Source organism: Erpetoichthys calabaricus, chromosome 2 (genome assembly GCF_900747795.2).
Source record: "Erpetoichthys calabaricus chromosome 2, fErpCal1.3, whole genome shotgun sequence".
In the NCBI taxonomy this organism is placed as follows: domain Eukaryota; kingdom Metazoa; phylum Chordata; class Cladistia; order Polypteriformes; family Polypteridae; genus Erpetoichthys; species Erpetoichthys calabaricus.
This window is the reverse complement of record NC_041395.2, coordinates 184,372,646-184,398,550: the sequence shown is the minus strand read 5'-3', so window position 1 is coordinate 184,398,550 and position 25,905 is coordinate 184,372,646. Positions and strand designations below refer to the sequence as shown.

Below are 25,905 nucleotides of genomic sequence, written 5' to 3'. Positions count from 1 at the left end.
AGAGGAGATTTCAGAAGTAAGTTTTACTTGAGTTTACCAATTGCAAAAACACAGTTTAAATGGCCTAGTCTGATAGATTAACATACAATTTGGTTTAAGCCAGCAATAGTATTCTTCCTAAAACATCACGTTTAAACCACAGCTAAATTACTAACGGGGCAATTATATGTGTTTAGTACTGCATGCAATTATAACAGTAGAAATCATCCCACAATGATTTAAATGAATTAATATCATTTTGAAAGGTACTTGTCTTGTTAAAAACATTAGTGTGAAATTTTGTAATTGTAATTAAACACCAGTCTTGTACAAGGCAGTAATAAATAGTTGAGGGCACTCTGAAATTGTCAATTGGAGACAGGCAAAAAGTCAATCCCATGGGTGTTTTGATTTCCTGTTTATATACATACTGATAATTCCAGAATAAATTATTTAACAATATTTTAGCAAATAAAAGCAATGTTTTGCACATTTTGAACAAGAGCCTGGAAAACAGATGTGGACTATGCAACACAGGTAACATGAGATGTTTTATACGATACATTGTACAGCACTGGCCACCACTGGGTTCTGTTATGTCATAAACTGTTTTCTTTCCATTCTGCATGAAAACATAGGATTAAATTTTTTTATCAGCCACTACTACAAAGTACATGGGTTAAGAAACATATTAAAAAATCTTTGGGTGGAGTATTCCTTTAAAAGGTGAGACGGCACTTAACAAGATCTTGCAGAATAGAGTGGCCCAAAATAAGTTAAAAAACTAAAAGAAAACAATATCATAAAAAGTAACCCATGCAAGACAATTAAAAATCATAAAAAAGGTAACAAACCCTTGTTAATAACCAATAATGGTTACATACAGACAAGTAGAAACCAAGTCTTTGATCAACATTTCTAGCTAGCAGTACTGAAAGGACATTGAAAAATATTTATTTAGAATTATTCCATAATCTCAGAACTTACTGGAGTGATATATCCAAGAACGTCCCCTTGGAAATGTCGTTCATTAGCCTTATCTGCACTGTAGCGCCAGTGCTCTTTTACAATGTCTTTGGCTTTGGGATCTGTAACTACAAGACCTCTTTCTTGAGCTGAGGATGCTGGAGGCTGCACCTGCAGAAATAACAGGCAGAGGATGAAATAAGAATAATGTGTTCATTTAACATACACACACACACTTGTGTGCATCTAATAGAGTAGCGATAAACTAATAGGACCTCATACAAAAAGATGCTAGATACTGTATATGCCTTAGGGATTTTAGTGCACGTTGACCCAAAAGCATTATGCAGTTTCTTTAGATTTTCATCCACACAGTTATGTTTCAAACCTTCCATTCCACCTCAAGTGCTAAAGTGACGTACACTGATTTGAAGACTGAGACACGTTGACATCATCCTTGCAAATGAAGTAGAAGCAGCTGAGAGTTTGTTTTTTCTGTGTTGTGGGAGTTAATTAAAAATTACATTTTGCTCATAAAAACTTTGGGCTTTTTTTCCCCTTTAGACTTTTTTTTTGGCTTTTTTTCACCCACACAGGAGCAAAAGCAGCCGAGTATTTTGGGGAAAGATAGGAAAAGTTACTTGTTAGTTGTACTTGTTAATTGTATTCAAACTAGTGTCGGCAAGGGCAGTAAGCAGCAGTAGCCGACATCAGCACCTCTGAAAGAAAACAATGAAAGGCAGCAGCTGACTTCAAAGTGGTAAAGAGAAGGGCTCAGTGGCACATAGGCTGACGGCTAGCGTTAAGGCGCAAGAGGCTGTAGGAACAGACATGGCAATAAGAAATTAACTGGCAGTGGATATTCAATAAGCAAGTTTTTCTAGATTGCACAGTTCCAAGCGGTCAGGAGACCATTATTTAAAATGGGTTCATCAAGAACATGAAGACACAGTTGGGAAACTTGTTAAGGATGATTTCACACAAACATTAGTAAGTTTTTCTTTATATAGAGAACCACAGACATGTCAAATAAGCTACCAAGTAGTGTGGTAGAAAGTAGCATATTAAAAACTAGACTTGATGTTATTTTTAGAAGAATCAAGTGGATAGGAATGGCCTGTTCTTGTCTAGATTGTTCCAATGTTACATTGGATTAAGATCACAGAAATATGAAAGCCATTAGACTCACTGTCATGATTCTGGAACATGACAATGTATGTTATGCTTTATGACATGTCAAATTATCCTGTTTGACCAGCAAGGATGTTTAAAAAAAGTAACTTGGTTATCGCTGGTTTTCAGTTTATGATATTGTTGGTGACAAAGGCATAATTCCTTCGGTGCGAAAACAAAAGTGCAAGGTAGCAGAGATGGATTGCCAGAAGAGCAGCCAAGTGATCTGTTTTAATACCTTCTGATTTTGATCTTTTTTATGTAAACAGTCAACATGAGGTTCCTGTAGCCTTTTGCTCTCAAATATGGGATAGGTAACACATGAGTGTATATAATAGAGGTATACAAGTCAAAAACAAACATATTTTTAGAAATGCAAACATAGAAAAAAATACTAAGAATGAATCAAAATAACTTTAATCCACCCCTCCTAAAGCATGGATTGCATATTTAAATCAACTACTTTTTTATATTGCCTGTAAAACTGGTGTAAAAGCACTGGAGAATGCCATGTTACTGTATATGACAACCAAGAGTGTTCATTCCTCTTCCAGTAGATAAGATGTCAAATCCTTCCATAGTGAATCTAACATACATTGGTTTTATGCTTAGGAACACTGATTATCATAGTAAATAGAGAAAAAGACAAATATCAAACTACTGGAGAAAACTGGTTTTAAGCTGGAGAAACAATGGTGTAGGGAAATGAGCAGAAACCATCAAATAACATGTAAGCTAGCAATATGTATGCAAATTCTACCTATAGAAGAAAGTCAGATCTTAAATGCTTAAGAGATTTTTATTAATTCACTTAGTTTAGCCATTAGTTCACAGGTAGCATCTGGAAGTCAGATTTATTTTTTTATCCTTAAATAAAAACAACAGTACTTCTAATAATAAAGAGCATATGGTCATCACAAATTAAAATGTCAGCAAGAGAGGAAGCTGAGAAGAGTAGTTTTTCCCCAAACATCTCGATTAATAACCATCAATTAGGCAGTAAAACAATTTGAGGGGATAGATCAGTGATGAAATCTACAGGCAGATAAATCAGATAAAAGTTTGTCAGATATAGGTGACTACTGGAGACACCCAGCTGGGTAGCAGTGAATCGACTTATTATGATTACACATAGGACAAATGTTAGTGTATTCTTTAAAATCTTTGACTAAAGTACACCACCAAATTCCTTGGTTTAGAATCATTTCTCCTAGAAAAGAACTTGTATAAATCTAAAATAGTAATGAAAGCTGACTAAAAAACTTGGTCAAGTAGAGAAGAGGCAGCCATCAGAGGGCAGTAGCTCTTAACAGTAAAACGTATTTAATTCTTTAGTGTCAATACAATCAAATTCTCTTAAATACAAAACTCCATTAGCTTAGTTCCCTGCTAAATACTTCTGGTGTAGACCTTGACTTCAACTTATCACCACTGCCATAAGACAGTCAACAAAAAGTGTAGACACTTCCTGTATTCATACATTTTAGTAGAAGAGTAATGTGTCAGTAAACAGCTCCTAACAATTGCTCAGTTTCATGCTACTTTATTCCTTATTTATACAAATGTTCCACTTGTGAAAAAGACATTGTTAATACAAATATATCCCTACCTCAGGTAAAAATAGGGCCAATAATATGAGATAAAATCTACAACTTCCAGTTTCCTTTTGTTGTTATACTGCATACCTCAGAAACACTGCAGGCATGTTTTCAGAGTAGGTTTAAAGCTTTTGTTTTCATGTTTGGATCTAGTAGATGCAATTTTAAACCCCAAGAACATGCACAGTATTTTTTTTAACTTATTAAAGCATGCTTGCTTTAAGAACACTGATTTCTATGGCAAATTAATAAATACCATGACTGTGAAAAAATGCAGAACTTCTCCTTAAATATTACACCATGGAACTCATGGAATTTCCTACTCCAAACCTGCATGCATACTTTACTCTGCTCAACCTATAGGTGTTTTGCCATTGGGTCTCTCTAAATCGCTTTGTCAGTTGGTTCCCCCACTCTCTATGGCACTTTTTTCTTTATATATTTCGGATTGCCCCACTCTCTTTTGATGCTTGACCTTTACTGCCAAATCCCATTCATCAATTCTAGCCACTACCATTTACCTTTCTCCAGATATTTCCTTCTTTTAGATTCATTTCTCCTATGTTCATTCAGCAACGAATTTTAACATTATTGTGCCTGGTAGAAAAGACTTGTCTTAAGGACAGTTTTGAAAAAGATAACCAGGTGGGGTTAAGAAAAACAGTACTCAAAATACACTATCCATCAAAATAACAATATTAAAAGCCTACACAAAAGGCAAGTCAAAAAGGAAAACAAAAAAACAATAAGTGTGAAGGAAAACGTAAATCTCCGAGATCACTCACTATGCTAAGATTAAGTTACTATTGCAGCATCTTATTTTATAGGTGCTGCACTGATGGCAAAACAAAGAGGAAACTGGAGCACAAAATAGGAACCAAATATTTCAATGCCATAAAAAACTACCACCCATATTAAAATACAGAAATCCCTCCTCCATCGTGGGGGTTGCATTCCAGAGGCACCCGCGAAATAAGAAAATCCGCGAAGTAGAAACCATATGTTTATGTGGTTATTTTTATATTGTCATGCTTGGGTCACAGATTTGCGCAGAAACACAGGAGGTTGTAGAGAGACAGGAACGTTATTCAAACACTGCAAACAAACATTTGTCTCTTTTTCAAAAGTTTAAACTGTGCTCCATGACAAGACAGAGATGACAGTTCTGTCTCACAATTAAAAGAATGCAAACATATCTTCCTCTTCAAAGGAGTGTGTGTCAGGAGCACAGAATGTCACATAGATAGAGAAAACAATCTCTAGCAAACAAATCAATAGGGCTGTTTGGCTTTTAAGTATGCGAAGCACCGCGGCACAAAGCTGTTGAAGGCGGCAGCTCACACCCCCTCCATCAGGAGCAGGGGGAGGGAGAGAGAGAGAGAGAGAGATAGAGAGAGACAGAGTTTGTTTTTCAGTCAAAAATCAATACGTGCCCTTCGAGCTTTTAAGTATGCGAAGCACCGTGCAGCATGTCGTTTCAGGAAGCAGCTGCACAAAAGAGATAGCAATGTGAAGATGATCTTTCAGCATTTTTAGACGAGCGTCCGTATCGTCTAGGTGTGCGAACAGCCCCCCTGCTCAATCCCCATACGTCAGGATCAGAGAAAGTCAGCGCAAGAGAGAGAGAGAGAGAAGAGTAAGCAATCTAGCTTCTCAGCCATCTGCCAATAGCGTCACTTGTATGAAATCAACTGGGCAAACCAACTGAGGAAGCATGTACCAGAAATTAAAAGACCCATTGTCTGCAGAAATCCGCGAACCAGCAAAAAATCCGCGATATATATTTAAATATGCTTACATATAAAATCCGCGATGGAGTGAAGCCGCGAAAGGTGAAGCGCGATATAGCGAGGGATCACTGTATTTCCAAAAAGTATAATAGAAATTAATCTTTAGGGAACACTGCAGTTAAATACTAAAAAGTTTTGCATTCAATTAATTGAACTCCAAGATACAGAGGGAAAAGAAAGGCCAACACAAATACACAAGAACAGGCTTACAAACAAATTCAAAACAACACAAGAATGACCATATTCATGACAGCCCGAGGTTGGTTTGCCAATTCCTCTCTTTTCCGTAGGGGATTGGCGTGCTTTCTGTTAAACTCGATAGGTTTAATACACTCAGCAGGGTGCTGTACCTTTTTATAACTTCATGTCTATCTTTGGAAAATTTTCAATAAGCACTTACTCAGAAAAAACTGAATGTACATTGGACAAAACACAACTATACTCTTTTTTTTAATATACATTAGTCTGTTGAAAATGTTTTAACCCAGTCACAGGTGATGCACAAACCAGTGTGTTTCTTTGTGCTGGTCCCAAGCCCGGATAAATGGGGAGGGTTACGTCAGGAAGGGCATCCGGTGTAAAATTTTGCCAGATCAACATGCGGACAACAATACAGATTTCCATACCGGATCAGTCAAGTCATGGATTAACAACAACTACCACAAGTACTGTTAGCAAACAGGGTGCTGGTGGAAATTGGGCTACAGTTGGCCGAAGAAGGAGAAGAAGAGGGGGGGAAACGTGTCCGAAGGAAGAAGGAGAGGAGGAAGGGAAAGAAAGTGGAACCGAGGGCAGGAACAAGTTTGGCTGGTAAGGGGAAAGAATTAGCTGATATGATGGAGAAAAGGAAGATTGATATGTTGTGCGTGCAAGAGACTAAAGGGGAAGGGGAGTAAGGCCAGGCGGATCAGAGGTGGATTCAAATCATTCTATCATGGTGTGGATGGGAGGAGAAATGGGGTAGGGATTATTCTGAAGGAACAGTATGTCAACATGTGTTTTGGAAGTAAAAAGACTGTCACACAGAGTAATGATTATGAAGCTAGAAAATGGAGGTGGGATGATGAATGTTGTTAGTGCATATGCCCCGCAAGTTGGGTGTGCGATGGATGAGAAAGAAGAGAGTGAGTTGGATGAAGTAATGGACAGTGTACCCAAGGGACAGAAAGTGGTGATTGGAGCGGATTTCAATGGGCATGTTGGTGAAGGGAACAGAAGAGACAAGGAGGTGATGGGTAGGTATGCTGTCATGTAGAGGAATGAAGAAGGTCAGATGATAGTTGATTTTGTGAAAAAGATGGGCATGATTCTGGTGAATACGTATTTTAAGAAGAGGGAGGAACATAGGGTGACGTACAAGAGTGGAGGAAGATGCACACAGGTAGATTATATCCTATGCGGAAGAGTCAATCTGAAGGAGATTAAAGACTGCAAAGTGGCGACAGGGAAATGTGTAGTTAGACAGCATAGCATAGTGGTCTGTAAGATGACGTTGGAGATTAAGAAGAGGAGGAGAGTGAGGGCAGAGCCATGGATCAAAAGGTGGAAGCTGAAAAAGGAAGACTGCAAGGTTGAGTTTAGGGAGGAGGTAAGACAGACATTGGATGGCAGTGAAGAGTTACCACACAGCTGGGCAACTACAGCAGAAGGGTGCTTGGCGTGACATCTGGACAGAGGAAAGAAGAAAAGGAAACCTGGTGGTGGAATAGGGAAGTACAGGAGAGTATACAGAGGAAGAGGACGGCGAAGAAGTGGGATAATCAGATAGATGCAGAAAGTAGACAAGAGTACAAGGAGATAAGGTGCAAGGTGAAGAGGGAGGTGGCAAAGGCTAAAGAAAAAGCGTATGATGAGTTGTATGAAAGACTGGACACTAAGGAGGGAGAAAAGGACCTGTACTGATTGGCTAAACAGAGGGACCGAGCTGTGAAAGATATGCAGCAGGTTAGGGTGTGTGGTCTATGGCTGGCTTGTCATCCCGGCCAATACCCCCAGGCCGCCAGGTGGTGCCCCGAATACCAGCGGGGAATCCTGGATGATGGAGTTTTCCTTTACAGCCCTGCTGGATACCACAGGGGCCAACAGAGGACGCTGCAGGGAGGCCCAGAGAGTCGCATGTGCCCTATAACCTGTAAGTACGTCGTAGGCAAAGCGACAAGGGAAATGACATACTTCCGGGATGAAGAAGAGAACTTTTTATCTGACCCGGAGGTGAAAGAAAGTCACATGGACTGAAGGATTGGAAACACTTCCGGGTCAGGGACTATAAAAGGACGATGGGAGATCCCAGACGTTGAGCTGAGCTGGGTGGAAGGGTGGCAACGCGTCTGGGAAAGTGGAGGATTATTGATTATTTTGTATTGTTTATTGGAGTATAGTGGAGTGGAGGGTGCTTTGTGCACATTTATTATTAATAATAAAGTCATTTTGGACTTTTATCTGGTGTCTGACGGTTCAAGGGAGCGAGAGCGCCCCTATCTGTCACAGGTGATAAAGGATAAAGATGGAAACATACTCACAAGCAAGGAAGGTGTGTTGAGCAGATGGAAAGAGAACTTTGAGAGGCTGAAGAATGAAGGTAATGAGAGACAGAGAAGGCTGGATGATGTGGAGATAGTGAATCATGAAATGCAACGGATTAGCAAGGAGGAAGTAAGGACAGCTATTAAGAGGATGAAGAATGGAAAGGCAGCTGGTCCAGATGACATACATGTGGAAGCACGGAGGTGTTTAGGAGAAATGGCAATGGAGTTTTTAAACAGATTGTTTAATGGAATCTTGGAAAGTGAGAGAATTCCCGAGGAGTGGAGAAGAAGTGTACTGGTACCGATTTTTAAGAATAAGAGGGATGTGCAGAGCTGTAGCAACTACAGGGGAATAAAATTGAAGAGCCACAGCATGAAGTTATGGGAAAGAGTAGTGGAAGGTTAAGAAGGGAGGTGCTGATTAGTGAGCAGCAGTATGGTTTCATACCAAGAAAGAGCGCCACAGATGCAATGTTTGCTCTGAGGATGTTGATGGAGAAATCTAGAGAAGGCTAGAAGGAGTTATATTGCGTCTTTGTGGACCTGGAGAAAGTATATGGCAGGGTGTCTCGAGAGGAGTTGTGGTATTGTTGTTAAGTGGTTAAGTTGGAGGTAGGAGTAACGGATACATTCAACGTGAACGTGGGATTACATCAGGGATCAGCTCTGACCCCTTTCTTATTTGCAATGGTGATGGACAGGTTAACAGATAAGATTACACAGGGCTCCCCATGGACTATGATGTTTGCTGATGACATTGTGATCTGTAGTGAGAGTAGGGAGCAGGTTGAGGAAACCCTGGAGAGGTGGAGATATGCTCTAGAGCGCAGAGGAATGAAGGTCAGTAGGAACAAGACAGAATATGTGTGTGAATGAGAGGATGGTCAGTGGAATGGTGAGGATGCAGGGAGTAGAGCTGACAAAGGTGGAGGAGTTTAAATACTTGAGATCAACAGTACAGTTAAACAGGGATTGTGGAAGAAAGGTGAAAAAGAGAGTGCAGGTAGGGTGGAATGGGTGGAGAAGAGTGGCAGGAGTCATTTCTGACAGATGGTTAATCAGCAAGAGTGAAAAGGAAGGTCTACAGAATAGCAACACCAGTTTTGTTATATTGGTTGGAGACGGTGGCACCGACCAGAAAGCAGGAGACAGCGCTATAGGTGGCAGAGTTAAAGATGCTAAGATTTGCATTGGGTGCGACAAGGATAGACAGCATTAGAAATGAGTACATTAGAGGGTCGGCTCAGGTTGGAAGGTTGGGAGACAAAGTCAGACAGTCGAGATTGCATTGGTTTGGACATATGCAGAGAAGAGATGCTGGGTATATTGGGAAAAGTTTGTTAAGGACAGAGCTGTCAGGCAAAAGGAAAAGAGGAAGGCCTAAGAGAAGATTTATGGATGTGGTGAGAGAAAACATGCAGGTGATGGGTGTAACAAAGCAAAATGCAGAGGACAGGAAGATATGGAAAAAGATAATCCGCTGTGGCAACCCCTAATGGAGGAGCCAAAAGAAGAAGTAGTCTGTTGAAAATGTTTTATATCAATTTAAAGGATAAGTTTAGCATTTCTCAACTCGATTTTTTATTTCTTCATAATCATGGAATATACTGCAATCATTTGCCACATGAAACTGTGTTCTAAAGGCAACCATATTTTATACATTAAAAAAAATAATCATCTTGCATTTTATAATGGGGCTAATGGGTACTGGGGTTCTAATATGGAGAGGAAAAAAAAGTCATTAAAACTTACCAAATAGGTCCATGTTTCAAGCCAAAAATCTGTGTTTTTATCCATGTCCTGAGATTGTACACATATTGCAAAACAGCGTATCCATGTTTTTTTAAGAAGAAAAACAAGTAAAACAAACATGCTTGTGAGATTCATCCATTTTCAAAAAAGACCAGTGGTGTACTTCACTTCGCTGATAATCTTCCTCCACAGCACCCTTTTCAGCCACGGGGTGTGGATTCACCTTGGAAAGTCAGCACCAAGTGTTATTGACATTTTTCAATATTGATGCCCATATGTGAATTACTGCCTCTGTTCTGTAGAGAACTAGATAATAATATGTTAAAGAAAAAAAAAAACCCATGATTGCTCACATTCTTCCACTATATGGAATCTTATTTTGTTATCTCACATTGATGATGCCTGTATGATAAAATGTGTGTGTGCTTCCTTTGTCTACTGAAACAAATATTGCAATCAAATGACAAGAATTGAACAGATGTTACAAGTATATATTTAGTTCAAATCAGATTGAAGCTTAGTAAAGTTTAGTACATATGTTTTAACATAGGCAGAACAGTAGGGCAGCAACACAATTCCTACCTCACAGCACAGAACCCTTGGTTCTTTTATTATTATATCCTTAGCAAATTGATGCTTCATTCATTAAAAAAATTCAACAATTGGTTTGTGGCACTTCAATTTATTTCATCATGGTTGGGCTCCATTGCATGATCTGTTAGTGTGCATGTGCACAACACACCACGGTGGTGAGAAGTGTAGGTGGCTTGGCTTTTTTCAAAATCTGATTTCATTAAATATATAATTAGCTCAGATCAGATTTTTTGTTATGTATAAAGTACAATAAAAGTCTTACATGCACTTTTCACGGCCATTCTGTGTGAATCTCGGCTATGTAAAATAATAACACAGAATTTAATAGGCAAAAAAAGTTGATAATCATGTGAGTGGAGCATATATTTTTTGGTTGCACTAAATCATGGAAGAGCATAACCCCAGAAGCAAGAAGTAGGATAATAAGAAAATAACTTTGTGGAGAGTGGCTGCCACTGCAGGCAGACAAGAAATCAAGAAGTGTATCCCTACCTCAAGAAAACAGTACCAAGATTCTGTATACAAATGTCATATTTCAACTTTATTTGATAGTCACAAGGGTGTTTCAGAAATATGGAAAGCACATTTTCTCAAATCTAAATCTTTATTTCTTCAAAGTGGTCATATTCAGCAAATTTTATTTATTTTTTTCCCCACAATAGGACCCCAGTGACGCTTCACCTCCAATACAAAAGGCAAGAGCAGGCTATGTATTTTTTTAACTTATAAAATATGCTTTACTTTAGAATACAATTTCATGTGGAAAATTAATATATACCATGACAGTGAAGAAGTAACTTGGGAAAACACAGAAAATGATATCAATAAAAATACCTTTATAGAGATGATTATGAGGTAAAATAATCCAGAAAAAAACATTTTAAATAATTTTGAAAAAGTATTAGAATGTCTGGAATAAAGCAAAAAAGAAAAAGAATACATTATGACAGCTCAATAAAGATTATTCTTCCTCCATTAAATAGATAGCAGTAATAGACATACTGGCAATAATAGACTTAACCCCAAAAGAAGGCAATGGGAAAAAAAAGAATGGAAAACAGAGTTAGCAGTGGGACTGAAGAAATTTATTGTAAAACCTGGTTAGCAGTCTAAAGGTCAAACATGGTATATAGTAGATGAGACTAATAAATGTATATTTCTATCTTTCCTTTGGTAGCAATATTGCCCAAATTTTTTTACCACTTTGAAAGACAAGTGGTTAAAGTACAGAGTGTAAGAAAAACTGTATTGTTTCATATTTCCGGTTTTTACATTGAAAGCCTGCATTCTTTGTTGTACATATTTTAATATTATACTGACTATTTTTATTAAGCTTTTTTCTTTTGTAAATAAAATCTTAAGTTTTATCCAACCACTTAGTGTCATAACCTCACCAACAGTAGTTAACCAACCATTAAAGGGAAGAAGAAGAAAAAAAAAAAACCACTTGCAGCACATGATTCTGAAAACTATAAAAATTAACCACAAAAAACAGTTGTTGCAAATTTAAATATATTCTCAAACCTTAGCAGTAGCATGTTGTGGTCTATTGTATCAAAACCTGCACTTACCTTTAAAAGAAAAATGATGATGGGATTTCCAGCAATTGAAGAAAATAAGAATATCACTTTCTATTCTGTGACTAGTGCAAAAGCATGGCTAAAATAAATGCCTTAGTAATGGCCAAGCAGTGGCTTCAACAATTTAATATTTACTCATGATAAACAGTGCTGAATCCTTCAAATTTAGTAATTTTTCAGATTTTCAAAGGAAGTGATTCTGACACTCACTGGGACCATGCTTACATTTTAATTAAAATATTCTGAGAACTGGCAGTACAGTGCACTATCCAGCATCAACTCACCCCTCCCAAAAAAAAAAAAAACAAAAAAAACAACAGCATTTATGACACAGAGAAGCATTTTGACAAGATACACGGGGGTTGCTTACCAAAGACACATTCTAACAGGCAGTCTCCTTACCTCTTACTCTGTCATTAATTTCAATTTATAGACATGGTTAAGTACAATAGGTGGCATGGAGTGCTACTAGATGTCAAAGCTGACTGTTCAATCTGTAGTCTTACATTATGTAATTTAAAATATATATATTAGAAGTAATCACTTTATAAAATGCAATTGAGATCAAGTTAAGATTTTTGTTATTTCTTGCTTGTTACTATCTTCACCTATTAATCTAGAACAAGGGTGGGCAATGTCAGTCCTGGAAAGCCACAGTTGCTACTAGTTTTCATTCCAACCCAATTGTTTAATTAGACACCAATCCTTGTCAATCTCAGACCTTATTTAATTTTATGGCTTGTTAGTCTGCGCAATGTAAAGTTCATACTATATATCAGATTTTTTCTTTTCCAAGGTTAACATCAAAATAATTTGAAGCCTAAAACAGATAATAGAAAAATGTAACAGACTGAAAATTAAGTGTTTTATTAAATCAAACAGCGCATGATGAACACACACAGATGTAAATGGAAAAAAGCTAGATGAAGAACTGCTGGCTCCTTTGTCATTTACATCTTACTGCTAATAAGGAGCCATTAAAACACTGAATACAGCTGTTTTAAGATTGAAATAAGCAATTAAGGGTGGAGAACATTAACAAATGAGACCACTAAAATTAAATGTCACTTAATCAATAAATGCTTCAACAGCAATAATTGACTTCTCATTACGAAACTGGGTTGGAGCAAAAACCTGCAGCCACTATGGCTCTCTACGACCAACATTGCCCACCCCTGATCTAGAAGAGTAATTTAAGAATGCTTTGTAGAGTGTTTATTTTTTTTTTGTAATAAATGCACATTTCCCCACAGACATACTGATAATTTAAAGCTGTTTTTTATTATTATTTTAAAAAAATGACCATAAAATGAGTAGTAAATTACTTCACTGTATTTATACTGATCAAACTTCACCCAGAGAGCCTGAAGGAAACAAGAAGACAGACCTTGCTGCCTCCCCTTAAGCAAAAGGAGCAACCACAAAACCAAGGACACAGGTCAATCTCCTCCACCACCTCAAAAAACCTCTGCTCAGGTGTTTTGACCAATGCAGTCATGAAAGTGCAGAAAAACATTATAGATAGAATCAGTGTATTCATCAAGGAGCTCAGACAGGGCTCTTCTGTGTGTTTGGCAAAAAATAAGTTTTTTAATGTTTATAACGTGTTGTCTGTAATAAAAAAAACATACTGTGTCATTTTATATGATATGTTCACAAATCCATTTGAAATTACACTAATTAAATTAATAATTGTCAGCTGTACTGGACTGGTGAGTTTTGAAAAGTCTATTTCAGCCACTTCACCAGTTCAAATGAAGTATAAACTCTTGATCAAAGCGATGAAGGTGAATTTGGACCACAGCTCACATCATGTGAAAGCTATTCACAATAAATATTCCACTGCAACCATTTTGCAAATGGCTGGTTTTGATTTCCAACATGTCAAAAAGACAAATCACATGTGGATCATACAAATACAGTGTATATTTCAGGTTAATCTAGCCTAGAAAATGCCTCTTAAAAGCTCTTACAAACCCCTTTACCCACCACAATTTAGTGTTGCTAATCAACCTAAAGGAATGTCATTAGACTGGCGATTGAGGCTGAAATTCTCAGGTAAAACCAGGTTGAACATGTAAGTCACACACATGGAAGCTATGGAATCTAACTGCAGAAATCAAACAGTTTCAATCTGATGTTAAACTCACAATAATCTCACCTCTTTGTCTCGTGTTTTTGTCCCTCCTTTCTTGCCATCAGTTTTAGAAAGTGTGGCCTGAGTAGGCAGAAAAGCCAGTGACAGAAGAAGAGGCAATATTTTGAAATTAGTTTTCATGTCCCAATCAGAATATTACAGATTCGGTCAGAAATGGTCTCCAGCTATGAAAAAAGAAAAATATTAGTATTTAGCTAAGTATGACTGGTATGAGCTATCTAATTCTAGAATCACATTTAAGGGATATGTTCACTGGTTTTCCAGCCAAGGTAATAATTTTTCACAATTCAGCTATTTTCTACAGGAAATCCAAATTCCCAATGAATATACCCGATGGAACTAGTAGGTGGATGAGACCTAGAAATTACAGGCAATGTTCTACATGAGCCAAGAAGTCATGTTGCAGCCAGTTTTTCACCACAATATAAATGAGATGGATGTTTAGTAATTGCTTTCCTCAAGAAGCAATTTTCGAAACACTTTTGAAACAAGGTTATGTGTGTAGACATTATAATTTCCTGTCATCAGAATCTTTGGTTCAATCAATCACCTTGAATTTAATTTATTTTTAAGAGAAAAGCTGGCATCTTCATTTTTTAAATACTGACAACTCCCTGCATTTTAGTCAGTTAGCAATCAATCCATCTTTCAAACTACTTAGTTCAACAATGGCTGTGAGGAGTCAGAGCTCATTCTCTTACCAACAATGAAACCTCAACCCTGAAAATCACAAGGCCAATTTATTCATCTGTTTATCCACTTATTCCAATCATAGGATTGCAAGTTGGTTAAGGCCTATCCCAGCACCCTTGGGTGCAAGGCATCACAGGCAAGACCTCAGTTCATCAAATTTCACACTCACTCACACACTGCAGTTAGAAATACTGAGCAAATTTAGAGACATCAAGACATATTCCTTATATGCCAACTTAATATATAAATCTGTGGCACAGGGCAGTAAACTGGAGTACATGAAATAAAGCCATAAAAGCTAAACTGTAATCATTCTTAATGTAATGGGCCATTAAACGGTTTTGTCATACTTGTTGAAAGGTAAGTTACCAGAGCACATGCAGCTTTTAGTTAGGCTTTTAAATGAGCATGTTTCTGTACAGGAAAGATCACAACTGCTGTATGTTTTCCAAGATTATTAATTATATTTAAGGTGCCATTGTTAGAGTAATTCAGAGAAGACTGTTATATGTGTATGTGGAGGTATCTTTCTTGCATTTACTTAATATGACCTGCTCAAAATTTTGAAGAACAACGAGGCATTACCCATTCTGCTGTGGTTTGGCATACAAGACATTTCTTAAAAAGCAAACTGTCAGAAACTCAGCTCCACTAAGACTGTCAGTTTTGTCTCTCCACATGGCCTCTATGAAACGTAGACTCTGGGCCTTACCTGATAAAATGATCAATCATTAGCCAACAGAGGACATTTGCATAAAAATCTCAAAGAGAAAACTGCAGTACCGGCTACAACTGGAAGCTGTGATCAAGGCAAAGAGCTTCTGAACAAAGTACGAAATCCCGGCTTAAACTTCCTTCAAGTGTGTCAGAAAAAGCTGACCAGAAAAACACAGCATTACCTACATCAAACCACAAGTACACCTATTTTAATTCCAACAACTATTAATTGTAACTTAGTAGTTAGGATAAAATCACATAGCCTAATGTATTATGGTATTGGAATCAGTAACTGAAAAGTAATCCTTTATGATGGATGTTTATATAGGTTTATAAGTTTCTTTCTGATTCCAGGAAGAAACTTCAGAGCAGTATTTCACATACAAACACAGAAACTGCCTTTGAGGGTAAAAACCAGTTCAGATCATCTTTGACCAAATCAATGCCAATGTCACAGTACAAACAACAGAAACTTAATAACTGGCTACAAAACTTATTCATCACGATCACTTAAATTGAAAATTGACTCATCAACAAAAACGCTACTTGCCATTTAGTTAAAAAGCTGATATTTGGCAGGATTGTACACCTAGGCTAGGACATTTCAACATATCAATATTTAGGGGTAACACTCCCACCACAACAAAAAAAACTAAATAACCCAAAATCTCAAGAAAGCCTTGATGGATTTGATTCAAATTTACTTACGTAATAGAAGAGAATTACCTGACCCTATTTTTGTCAGTACTTATTGATACCGTATTGTGCAAACTTTCATGCTCCATGCTGCACTGACAGGGACTTTACACTGACTAAAGTGACTGACAGCAGCACTTACCAATATGGTGGACTGAAGAGGCCATGCCCTGGACAAGTGTGAAATAAAGTAAAGGTGATCAGGGTGTAAAGTAGTTATTTAGGGGTGATATAGTTATGCATATCAAGTGGTTTGGTATGCTTTCCACATCTAAAATAAAGCATTTATCTTAGAAGTAGCATGAAGAGACTGCTACTACAATAGGTGGTTGTTTAAGCAAGCATATTAGGAAACCAGATGAAGGTTGTTTGAGCAACAAAGAGACAATGTTCTAGGTGGCGATGAAAGAAATTAGCAACTACATGACTTAAACAGTTGTCATGTACACAGAAATTCCATTAAAGGATAAGAGTTGAACTTAAATATTGAGAAGGACAAGCACGCAGCAGAATGAGGCTTGTATTTAGGTGTATAAGCTATTGAACCAGTCATAGTAAATGTCAAATGTTGTGGAAGCATTAATTAAGCAATATAACTGTCTATAAATATGGAACTCTGACTTTGTCGCATAAAACTGTTAAGGGAATGGTCCCACAACAGTGTTCTCCCTATTCATGAAGGTTTATTACATGCATGAACAAGCTTCCTCCCATCTGATTTTTGACTCGAAGAGGTCTTATGGCAACAGTTTTTCCACACAGGAAAGCAGAATTAATTATATTTGCCATCTATACTCAGGAATGAAATGTAAAGAGAAACCTCAGTGAAGCTAAATGGTCAGCAAGCTCACTACAAAGCTTCTGAGAGGGGGCTAAGCACTGTGGCTACAAGCGTTGGTGTTGCTTCATTTGAAGCAAAAAGGAAAGGAGAAAGTGTCTCTAACCTGATTTGCACTAGAAGTAGAGGGAGAGTGGAGTCTTCAAATAAATTTGCATAGGTAGCATCTTCAAAACAATTTGTACAGGTATCACAACTTCTGTTGATTACTCTGCTTTCAGACAGAGTTTTTAATTAACAGAAGTTGAAACACCTGTGCAAATTGTTTGCTTCACGTTACAAGACTTAATTCACTTTATAATCTGCAGAACATTTGTAGGATGTAACCTATTAGTTGTTCTCTGAAGAAGGTTCCATTTGTAACAATCTGAAATTTCCTAGTCTTCTGTTTTTGCTAACCTAAACTTTAAATTTAAACCTCTGACAGTTTACTGCTTACCTTTTGACCATTTTTGATTATTCAGTGCATTTCAACTGACTAAATTTGAAGAAAAACTGGAAAAATTGAGGTGTACTAAAACTTTTGACCAGTAGTGTATATCTAAACATACATGTACCTATATATATATATATATATATATATATATATATATATATATATATATATATATATATATATATATATATACACACACACATACATACATACATACATATACAGACATACACACTTGCATGTATCCATCATTTGTTCTCCCTAGGTAATGAGTAAATGGTGTTATTTGGCATATTGCAGGAAACATGTTGGGTTATTTGTTGAAAAAATAGTCCATTACCACATCCAAGTTTGATGTATGAACCTTGTTCATATATTGTATAGATCTCTTCATATTTCTGGCATCCTGGCTGGTAGGTGAAACCGAGATCCTTGGGTGGGCAAAAGTTAAAATTCTCACACACATACACTACATTAATTTGGCATCACTGGGTGGGGATTTTACTATTTTTAATTAATTCATTCATTCATTCATTCATTCATTCATTGCTTAATGGCATTACCAATTAACTGATTGAATAACATCAATGAATTACTGTACTGTTCTCACACCATACACATTTCTACAACTCTCACATTAATATTTGTCCAAGATAGGAGTTCAGTAAAGATCACGCCATAGTTTGAAGATTGAATCAAAAACATAAACAGCTATTTGAAAAAAAAAATCTCTTTTCTAAATAATGTTTCATTTATTTAGTTATTTCCTACTGCTACAAGAAACCTCCATAGTTAATAACTCTGAATATTGTAATTTACTGTTATTACTGTATTATCCAGCAGATACATTTATCTAAGAGTACTCGCAAAATCAACAGGGAGTTTCTCTACAACTAGCTCCAGTATGCACAGTGAGCAGAAAACAGGATTTAATCAGTAAAATTGTGGCTTTAAAAGCCATTGCCAAATAAAAGAAGTAAGGATACAATGAATATATTGCAAGCAGAATAACCAAGTGGGTTATTATAGTTTACATAAACTATATAGAGGTAAGTCTGTAAGACATCCAATCTCATTAATCACAGTCAACAGAATCTCCTTAAGCAGCTAGAAAATTGAAGGAAAAATGAAAAAAGGATAAACAAAACTAGCACCACTGAAAAAACAGTACTACAAAAGATGAGTATCCAGGCTGTATTTTCCACATACTCTGCTAAAGATGTAGAAAACCATTGGATTTAGAGAGCTCACACATATTTCTTAATGTAATTAAAATACAAGGGGGAACCCAAAATTCCTGGAATTGCTTATACAAAATAATATAAACTTTAATATGCAACTTACAGCAATTCCCTTTTAGTCGCTGTCAGAATACTCTCTTTGAGACATACTTTTCCCAGCACTTCACCCATTCCTGATAATATTTCCTGTACTTTTCTTAATGGGTCCAGAGCCTCCAGCATTTTTTTCCTGGATTTCTATCATGGTGGCAAATCATCTTTCCTTCCTTCAGTCTCTACATAATTCATAAAAATACATTCATTCTTGCCATCAAGGGCCTACAACAAATTCCAAAAAAAAGTTGGGATGGAGCAAATTTGGGCCAATAAGGAGTTTTTAAAAATTACAAATGATGCGAGTAGAAATAAATAATGTTCAACAGGTGATTGTAATCATGTTACGACTATACTGTGCAAAAATGAAGTCATAAGCTAACAATGCCCACAAGCACCATTATTTTCTCAGGAGAAGTGTATCGTTGTCAGATGAATCAATATGTTGGCAGTTTTTTGGAAGAAATGCCCATTGTGTCCTCTGGAACCAGAAAAGGAAAGAACCATCAAGACTCTTACCAGCTACAACTCCATAAGCCAGCATCTGTGATGGTATGGGATCAGTGCCCTGGGTAACTTGCACCATTAATGCCAAACAGTACATACAGTACATGTTTGGAGCAGCATATGCTGTCTTCAAGACAATATCTCTTCTATGGATGCCCTTTCACATTTCAACAACACAACGCAAAACCACACTCTGCGCATATTACAAAGGCATGGTTGCATAGGAAAACAGGTTGCGGATACTCAACTGGCCTGCCTGCAGTCCTAACTTATCCCAACTGAGAAGAACGTGTTGTGCATTTGAAACGCAAAATGCGAAAACGAACACCCCATATTGTTGCATACCTTAAGACTTGTTTGAAACAAGAATGGACAAAATAACAGCGGAGACTTAATAAATTGGTCTACGGTACCTACAATTTTATTAAATGTTGTGAGAAGGAAAGGGAATGTTACAAAGTGGCAAATTCTTTACTGTCGAGACTTTTTTTTAGAAAATGTTGCAAGTATCAAAATAAGTGTTAATTATTGAAAACAAAATTCATTACTTGTAACATCAAATAATGGGCTGTTATACTGTTTTCAGGTTAAAGATCATTTACTAATCACTGCTTTCTGTGTTTATTTACATTTTCCATACTGTCACAGCTCTTTTCTAACTGGGGTTGCACTGGTGTTGCCTTTAGGGCATATCATAAGGAAATATGGTTTATCACTGGTATGTGGATGACACACAAACCTATATTGGAAAAAAAATCCTAAACATTTCTACCACTACTGTCCTTACCAGCTGTTTCCATGAAATAAAGCAATAGATGCAACATAATTTCCTATACTGTGCAAAGATTGAGGTTACTTTAATTGGCACTGCTTCTACTATACAAAAAGTAAACCATTTAGTCATGCAGTCAATAGTGCTCAACTTGGGAGTCATTTACAACATTCAACTGGCATTTCAGGCACACATTAAAATGTTTCTAAAATTTCCTTATTTTAAATTCACAATTATTACAAGACTTCAGCCATTATTTTAAATTCACAATTATTACAAGACTCTTATTCTTATTCACAAGACAAAACTCTTATTCTGACATTAAAAGAGGTCCAGAGCACAGCTCCTCACTATACCCGTGACCTAGTCAAACCCTACATTCGCTGAAGCTTCCTCTATTCTGCTAACGTCTTCTCTGTGCAGTAGCCTCACTGCAAACTTAGAGCCATGGAGGAAGAGAGCTTTATCCTGTAGTGCTCCCCAGCTGTGGAATATACAGTTAACAACCATAAGAAGCACTCGACTCTTGACTAAGTTAAAAACCTATATATAACTAATCATTTCACTATAGATTTTAAGGATTCTAACATGTCTTGAGGTCTGCCTCTCTATTTTTATTTAGATTTTTATCTGCATCATTTCATAGTGTGTGCTTTATTCTATTAAAACAAATCTGCTTTGTAATATGTTTAATTTATAAAATTTTATTGTGTGCTGTTCAGTTTAATACCATTTTACATCCTTATTTTGTGTAGCCCTTTGGAGAATCATTTTAAGCTCCACAGAAATGTCATTCCTTACAACAAGCTCTGTAATATTTTGAAGTGGGAAATCATTTGCTTTTGAATATGTTTAAATATGCCACCCACTATATGCCAAAAGAGCCAATTATAAACATAATAGAAATGTTGCTTTATTGTTGACATAGTCAAAATGCTTTAAATCCTGTGCTGGCATGGACCTAAGATGGCTACATTATAATTTAGACTCAACAATCATTAAGTCTGCATTTTTTAATATTATATATTTTGCTGACACCTTGAAAAATCAGTATGCATTACAGCGGTTTACAGATCATTCTTTCAGTTTCAGCACAGGATACATTGTTAGCATAACACGGTGAATAATGCAAAGGAATTAACAATCCAGAGGACTGATCACTCCGCCATACAGCTTACCAGTAAGAGAGAGATGTTAAGTTCTGTCATTTCCTTTGCATTTTAGAAAGACAAAACAGGACAAAAAGTGGACAAACAAGTAAGAGCTAAATAAATGGTGGTTGAGGCATACTCAGACAGCAGACAGCTCTGAACATACAGATCATATATGTTCCATATGGAAGCTAACTTAGTTAAAAGTCAAAGTTTCAGAGACTACTACAGCCAGATTTCCAATTGTCTAAATTTGAAGTTATGTCATGAAAAGGGCCGCCATTCAGCTGTTTGTCTGATGCTGGAATCAAACAATGAAAAAGATTTTATTGGCAACACTGACATAAAAAGCAATCTGTTACTTCATTTCCACGTCCAAACTCAGTAATATGCATTTTGTAAAAAAAAAAAAAAAAAAATTCACAGAGCAGATTTACATTACTGGTATTTCTTTTTTAAATTTCACCTAGCTGGACTGCTATGTCTGCTGACAGGAGTTCACAGCAATAGAGATTATGAACATAATACAACCACTTATGTTCCAACTTTCTCCACAATTTCATTCTTGTTTTATCATTCCTGGTTGTATATCATATATTTGAGCACTTACGTTACTTTCATCCTGGGAGGAGGGTACTTACATAACCTGAAACTTGTTACTAAAAGTACAAAACACCTTACTGTTTCGATATGTCTCATCTACCAAAAGGCCACTCTGTCTCTAGGGCATTCATTTATAAAACTTTGCGTGGATTTGAACGTGAAAATAAGCTTAAGCCAAAAAACACGCAAATGCATACACCAAAGAAAATCTTAGTTATAAAACCTGGCTTACACACATTTCTATGTAATTTACCTTTAAAAGTCACAATCCTCTTGTAGATATGCGTACATGAACTCTCTTCTAACTCCACCCAGTTGCTACCCTGAAACAACCATACATGGACTATGCTAACAAACCTTGTACAAATGCAGTTGCAATGTTGCAGACCTTTGTTGGCTGCTAGAGCAGCCTTCCTCCTGAGGCATGGTGCTGTGCTTTGCAACTGAGTGCGCCAAGTTCAGGCGCACTATTGTAGCAACTTCTCCTTTGCACTCAGGGGGTTGGAAAGGTATTAGGCAGTAGCATCTAAGCGGGTACCCATTATCACCTGGCACATGTAATGACATGATTCTTGTTAAAGTGAATAGTACAGGCCATATGAAAAACGGAGGGTTCAGCCAGTTACACTACAAATAAGCCGGTCACCATTTACAGCACTATCAGCAAGTCGTATGCCAAAAGTACTTAAACTCAATACAGACAAATCATGGGTTGACCCAGGCAACCAAGCCACAACGTTTGTCAGTCTCAACTTGGCATCACAGATGACTTGTGTATTAATGGATTGTCAGAGCTTACACTGAACAAAAGCAGCTTTGTTCTCATTAGGTGCCCTTATTGCAATTTGAGTGCAGTCAATTGCTCTGATTACATTAGGAGAACTTTGCACTACTGCAAATTGCCTTTTATTGATATCAAAAACCTGTTATGTTTTATGTTCACCCTAACCATACAAAAATTGGATATACCACCTCACCGTTTTGTTAACAGCTTGCAGAAGCGCAGGCATAACAGAGTGAAGATTAGCTGTGATATTGCTCACCTGACAGCCAGTTCCCCAAGAAATGACAAAAGGTAGGCTATATAAAAAGACAAAAACCTAAAAATGTTCTTCAGTGTAAATATGCAGAATCGGCCCTCTCAAAAAGAACACATTGTAAAATAGAATCTGTACATCATAATCATCACTTTAAGGGTATAATAATATGTTTTGTCATCTCAACACACATTCTAATAATGGATCAGTGATGCATGCAAGTTGTCATTTAGCTGCATTTCCTTACATTATTATTTCCCACTTTCTCCAAAATGTTGTATACAGGTGAGTGAGAGTTGCAGTAAATGTATGCACATTGTCCCGTGAAGTTTATAAATCCAAATATTTGCATGGAAACCTGTGTTTGCACATTTCAGGTATCTTTTTGTGCATACGCAAGTTTTATAAATCTCAACCCTGAACTACACTACAATGACCCTTCTTAAAAATGGGTTAGCTGTAGTACATAACTGCAGAGTCACACAGGTCATCATTATGCACTAGCACCATTAATAGAACACCATTATTAACCCACACACAAGAAAAATGGATTGTGAAAAAGACACAAGAAATGAGCAGCACAGATGTAATGCAATCATTAGGACTACTACTTCACAGCTCTAGGGGCCTGGGTTCAGTTCCCCAGACCCAAATGGTGGAGGTCACTTTAGTTTTCACAGACATCACACAGATAGGAGTTTAAATCTAAGTAGGAACTCCACACTGCTCCGGTATGAGTGAGAAGGTATGTCGTTGTGATGACCTGGCATCTGCACCCACACTGTGCCAATTTCTCTAGGAAAGGCTTCTACTCCAGAAGAAAGGAATGAAAAAAGTACTGTCTTATGGAAACACTTCAAACTCTTTCTTATGGTTACTAGACTGCAAGTTTTTCATTTCCTATTTGTTTGGAAAGCTCTTTTGAATACTTGCATAGTATTTATTGTTATAACCTGTTAGTTGTGATTTAAAAAAAGGGAACAACTGAACTCCATTGGAACCATATAGATATACTGAATCCTATAGTACATTAAAAATGAAGACAGTTAAATAACTCAGTATGAAATCAGAATCCCATTTTTTCATTTTTCTATTTGTTACAACAAAGTTGAATGTAGTGAGATAATGACGTTGCCATTTGACAGGCTACTGGAATAATATTTACAAATTGCATCCTCAATTACGTAAATAAACATCAGCCTAAAACCTCCATCCATCTATTATCAAACTCCAATTCTGGATCGCTAATATAAGCCAAGGCAGGCAGTATAGGAAGAAAGAGAAAAGACAAAACTGAACGGGTCGCCAGGAATTGCCAGGGTTCAAGTCACGCATGCGCATACGAAGAAGGAAATTCAGAAACAATCGAGCTAATCTGCACAATTCTGAGATATGGGAGCAAACCGAGAAACAAGGGAAGAGTAGGGAATATATATACAGTATATATATGTGTATTAAAAGCCAGACAAATACGAACATATCATAACCACTACAAAATACCCACGGGGGCTGGTTTGGGGAACCAGGGGTACAACTGTGAGTCTGTGGTGGCACTTTCATTGCCAATTCGCCAGTGGCCGTTAATGCCGAGTTCGAATGATTACAAATACGAATCTTGCATACTTCATAAATTTCCACGGTCAACATCTCACATTCGACGTGTTCGTGCGTTGATATACGACTAACCATTTGACTTTATCCCACAATGACAGATCCACCCACCTCGCGTTTGCTAGAGAACTTTAAAGGAACGTCTCGTCATGTGTAATAACGAGAATCTGAAGAAAAACACCATCACGTTACTGCAGCAATGAAGCTGGCCGCAGAGCAACCACGTCACATTTTTAATTCCCTAGCGAATATGTATTCTGTGTGGAATATTCCTTATGCTATAACAACTTTAATCTCGAAAGCTTACTGCTATTTTTTCGGATATGCTGATTTGTAAAATACACGTGTCCAACTACAGTGGAACGAATTGTAAATGCTCACCTCAAATTGTCGCGCTGGAAATGACGTGTCCTGCCTTTTAGTAGGCGGCAACCAGGATGAAACTACTATCGTATTACTTTCAAAAGGTTTCACCTGCAGACTTGAGTTGTTTGGGTTACTTTTTAGCTTTAATAGTCATATATTAACGACTCCAGAGTAGAAATGGCCAACTCTGCATCTTTCGTGATCAGTGCAGGGTTACATTCTTCACGTGTCTCAAACTCCTTGATTCTAATTGTAGGGTGAAGTGTGCCCAGAACTTAGCTTGACAGCACCGGCGCAACATGCAGTTACAAGCCATACAGACCCTTCTTCTTGTTTTACTGGCGGTTGGTAAACAACATTTTGGTGCATTACCGCCACCATCTGGTATGGCGTGTGGATCAGAATGTTTTCAGTACTATCCTTTCACCCAACATAGTGTTTTTCAAAAATTGTAATAAACACCAATAGCAAACTCCCTCTGATGTCTTCTGCAAAATATCTTCCATGATAAGATTCATTTTCAGTTCCTTGAGGTTTTCAATCAAACCATACCAACTGACTCATACAATACCAATTAAGATCGAGCTGCCAATCAGTTTAATACGCACATCATATGATGAGAAAAGGAGCCCGGAAGCGTCCTCCTGCAAAACTATCAAACTTAAAACAATTCACTATAAATGGCAAGAAGGGTCTGACACCCCTTGAATTGGACAAGCATCCAAGGGCGCCCAGAACAGTTTTTAGCCTTAAACAGACTCTATTGGTCGATTAGCGCATTGAGCCTTGAACTTAATGCTATGTAGATAGTCAGTGGTCCCAGCTCTGCTCATTACCATAATCAAGCTGGTTAAGAGATGAACAAATTAGCTAAACATGTATTGATAATTTCTTCTTGACCTGTTGTGTGAATTTCTGAGTTTCAGATTGTTGGAACTTGGGTTTAATTACACTAGCTAATTAGCATGAATGGAGTAAGCAGGTTTATTGCAATTACAGAATACTTCCAGAGGGATCCTCAATGCACAA

General features: G+C 37.2%; 1 protein-coding gene across 1 annotated transcript in view; it reads right to left on the bottom strand.

Moving 5' to 3' along the window:
• Window positions 1-25,359, bottom strand: part of chid1 (chitinase domain containing 1) — a 156,961-nt gene extending 131,602 nt beyond the window's left edge. The window contains exons 1-3 of the mRNA XM_051922052.1: window positions 24,892-25,359; window positions 14,119-14,279; window positions 967-1,116 (exon numbers count right to left, since the gene is read on the bottom strand). Of these exons, the coding sequence (XP_051778012.1) occupies window positions 967-1,116; window positions 14,119-14,235 (267 nt within the window). The 5' untranslated portion in view covers window positions 14,236-14,279; window positions 24,892-25,359. The remainder of the gene's footprint in view (window positions 1-966; window positions 1,117-14,118; window positions 14,280-24,891) is intronic.
• Window positions 25,360-25,905: the final 546 nt, after the last annotated feature.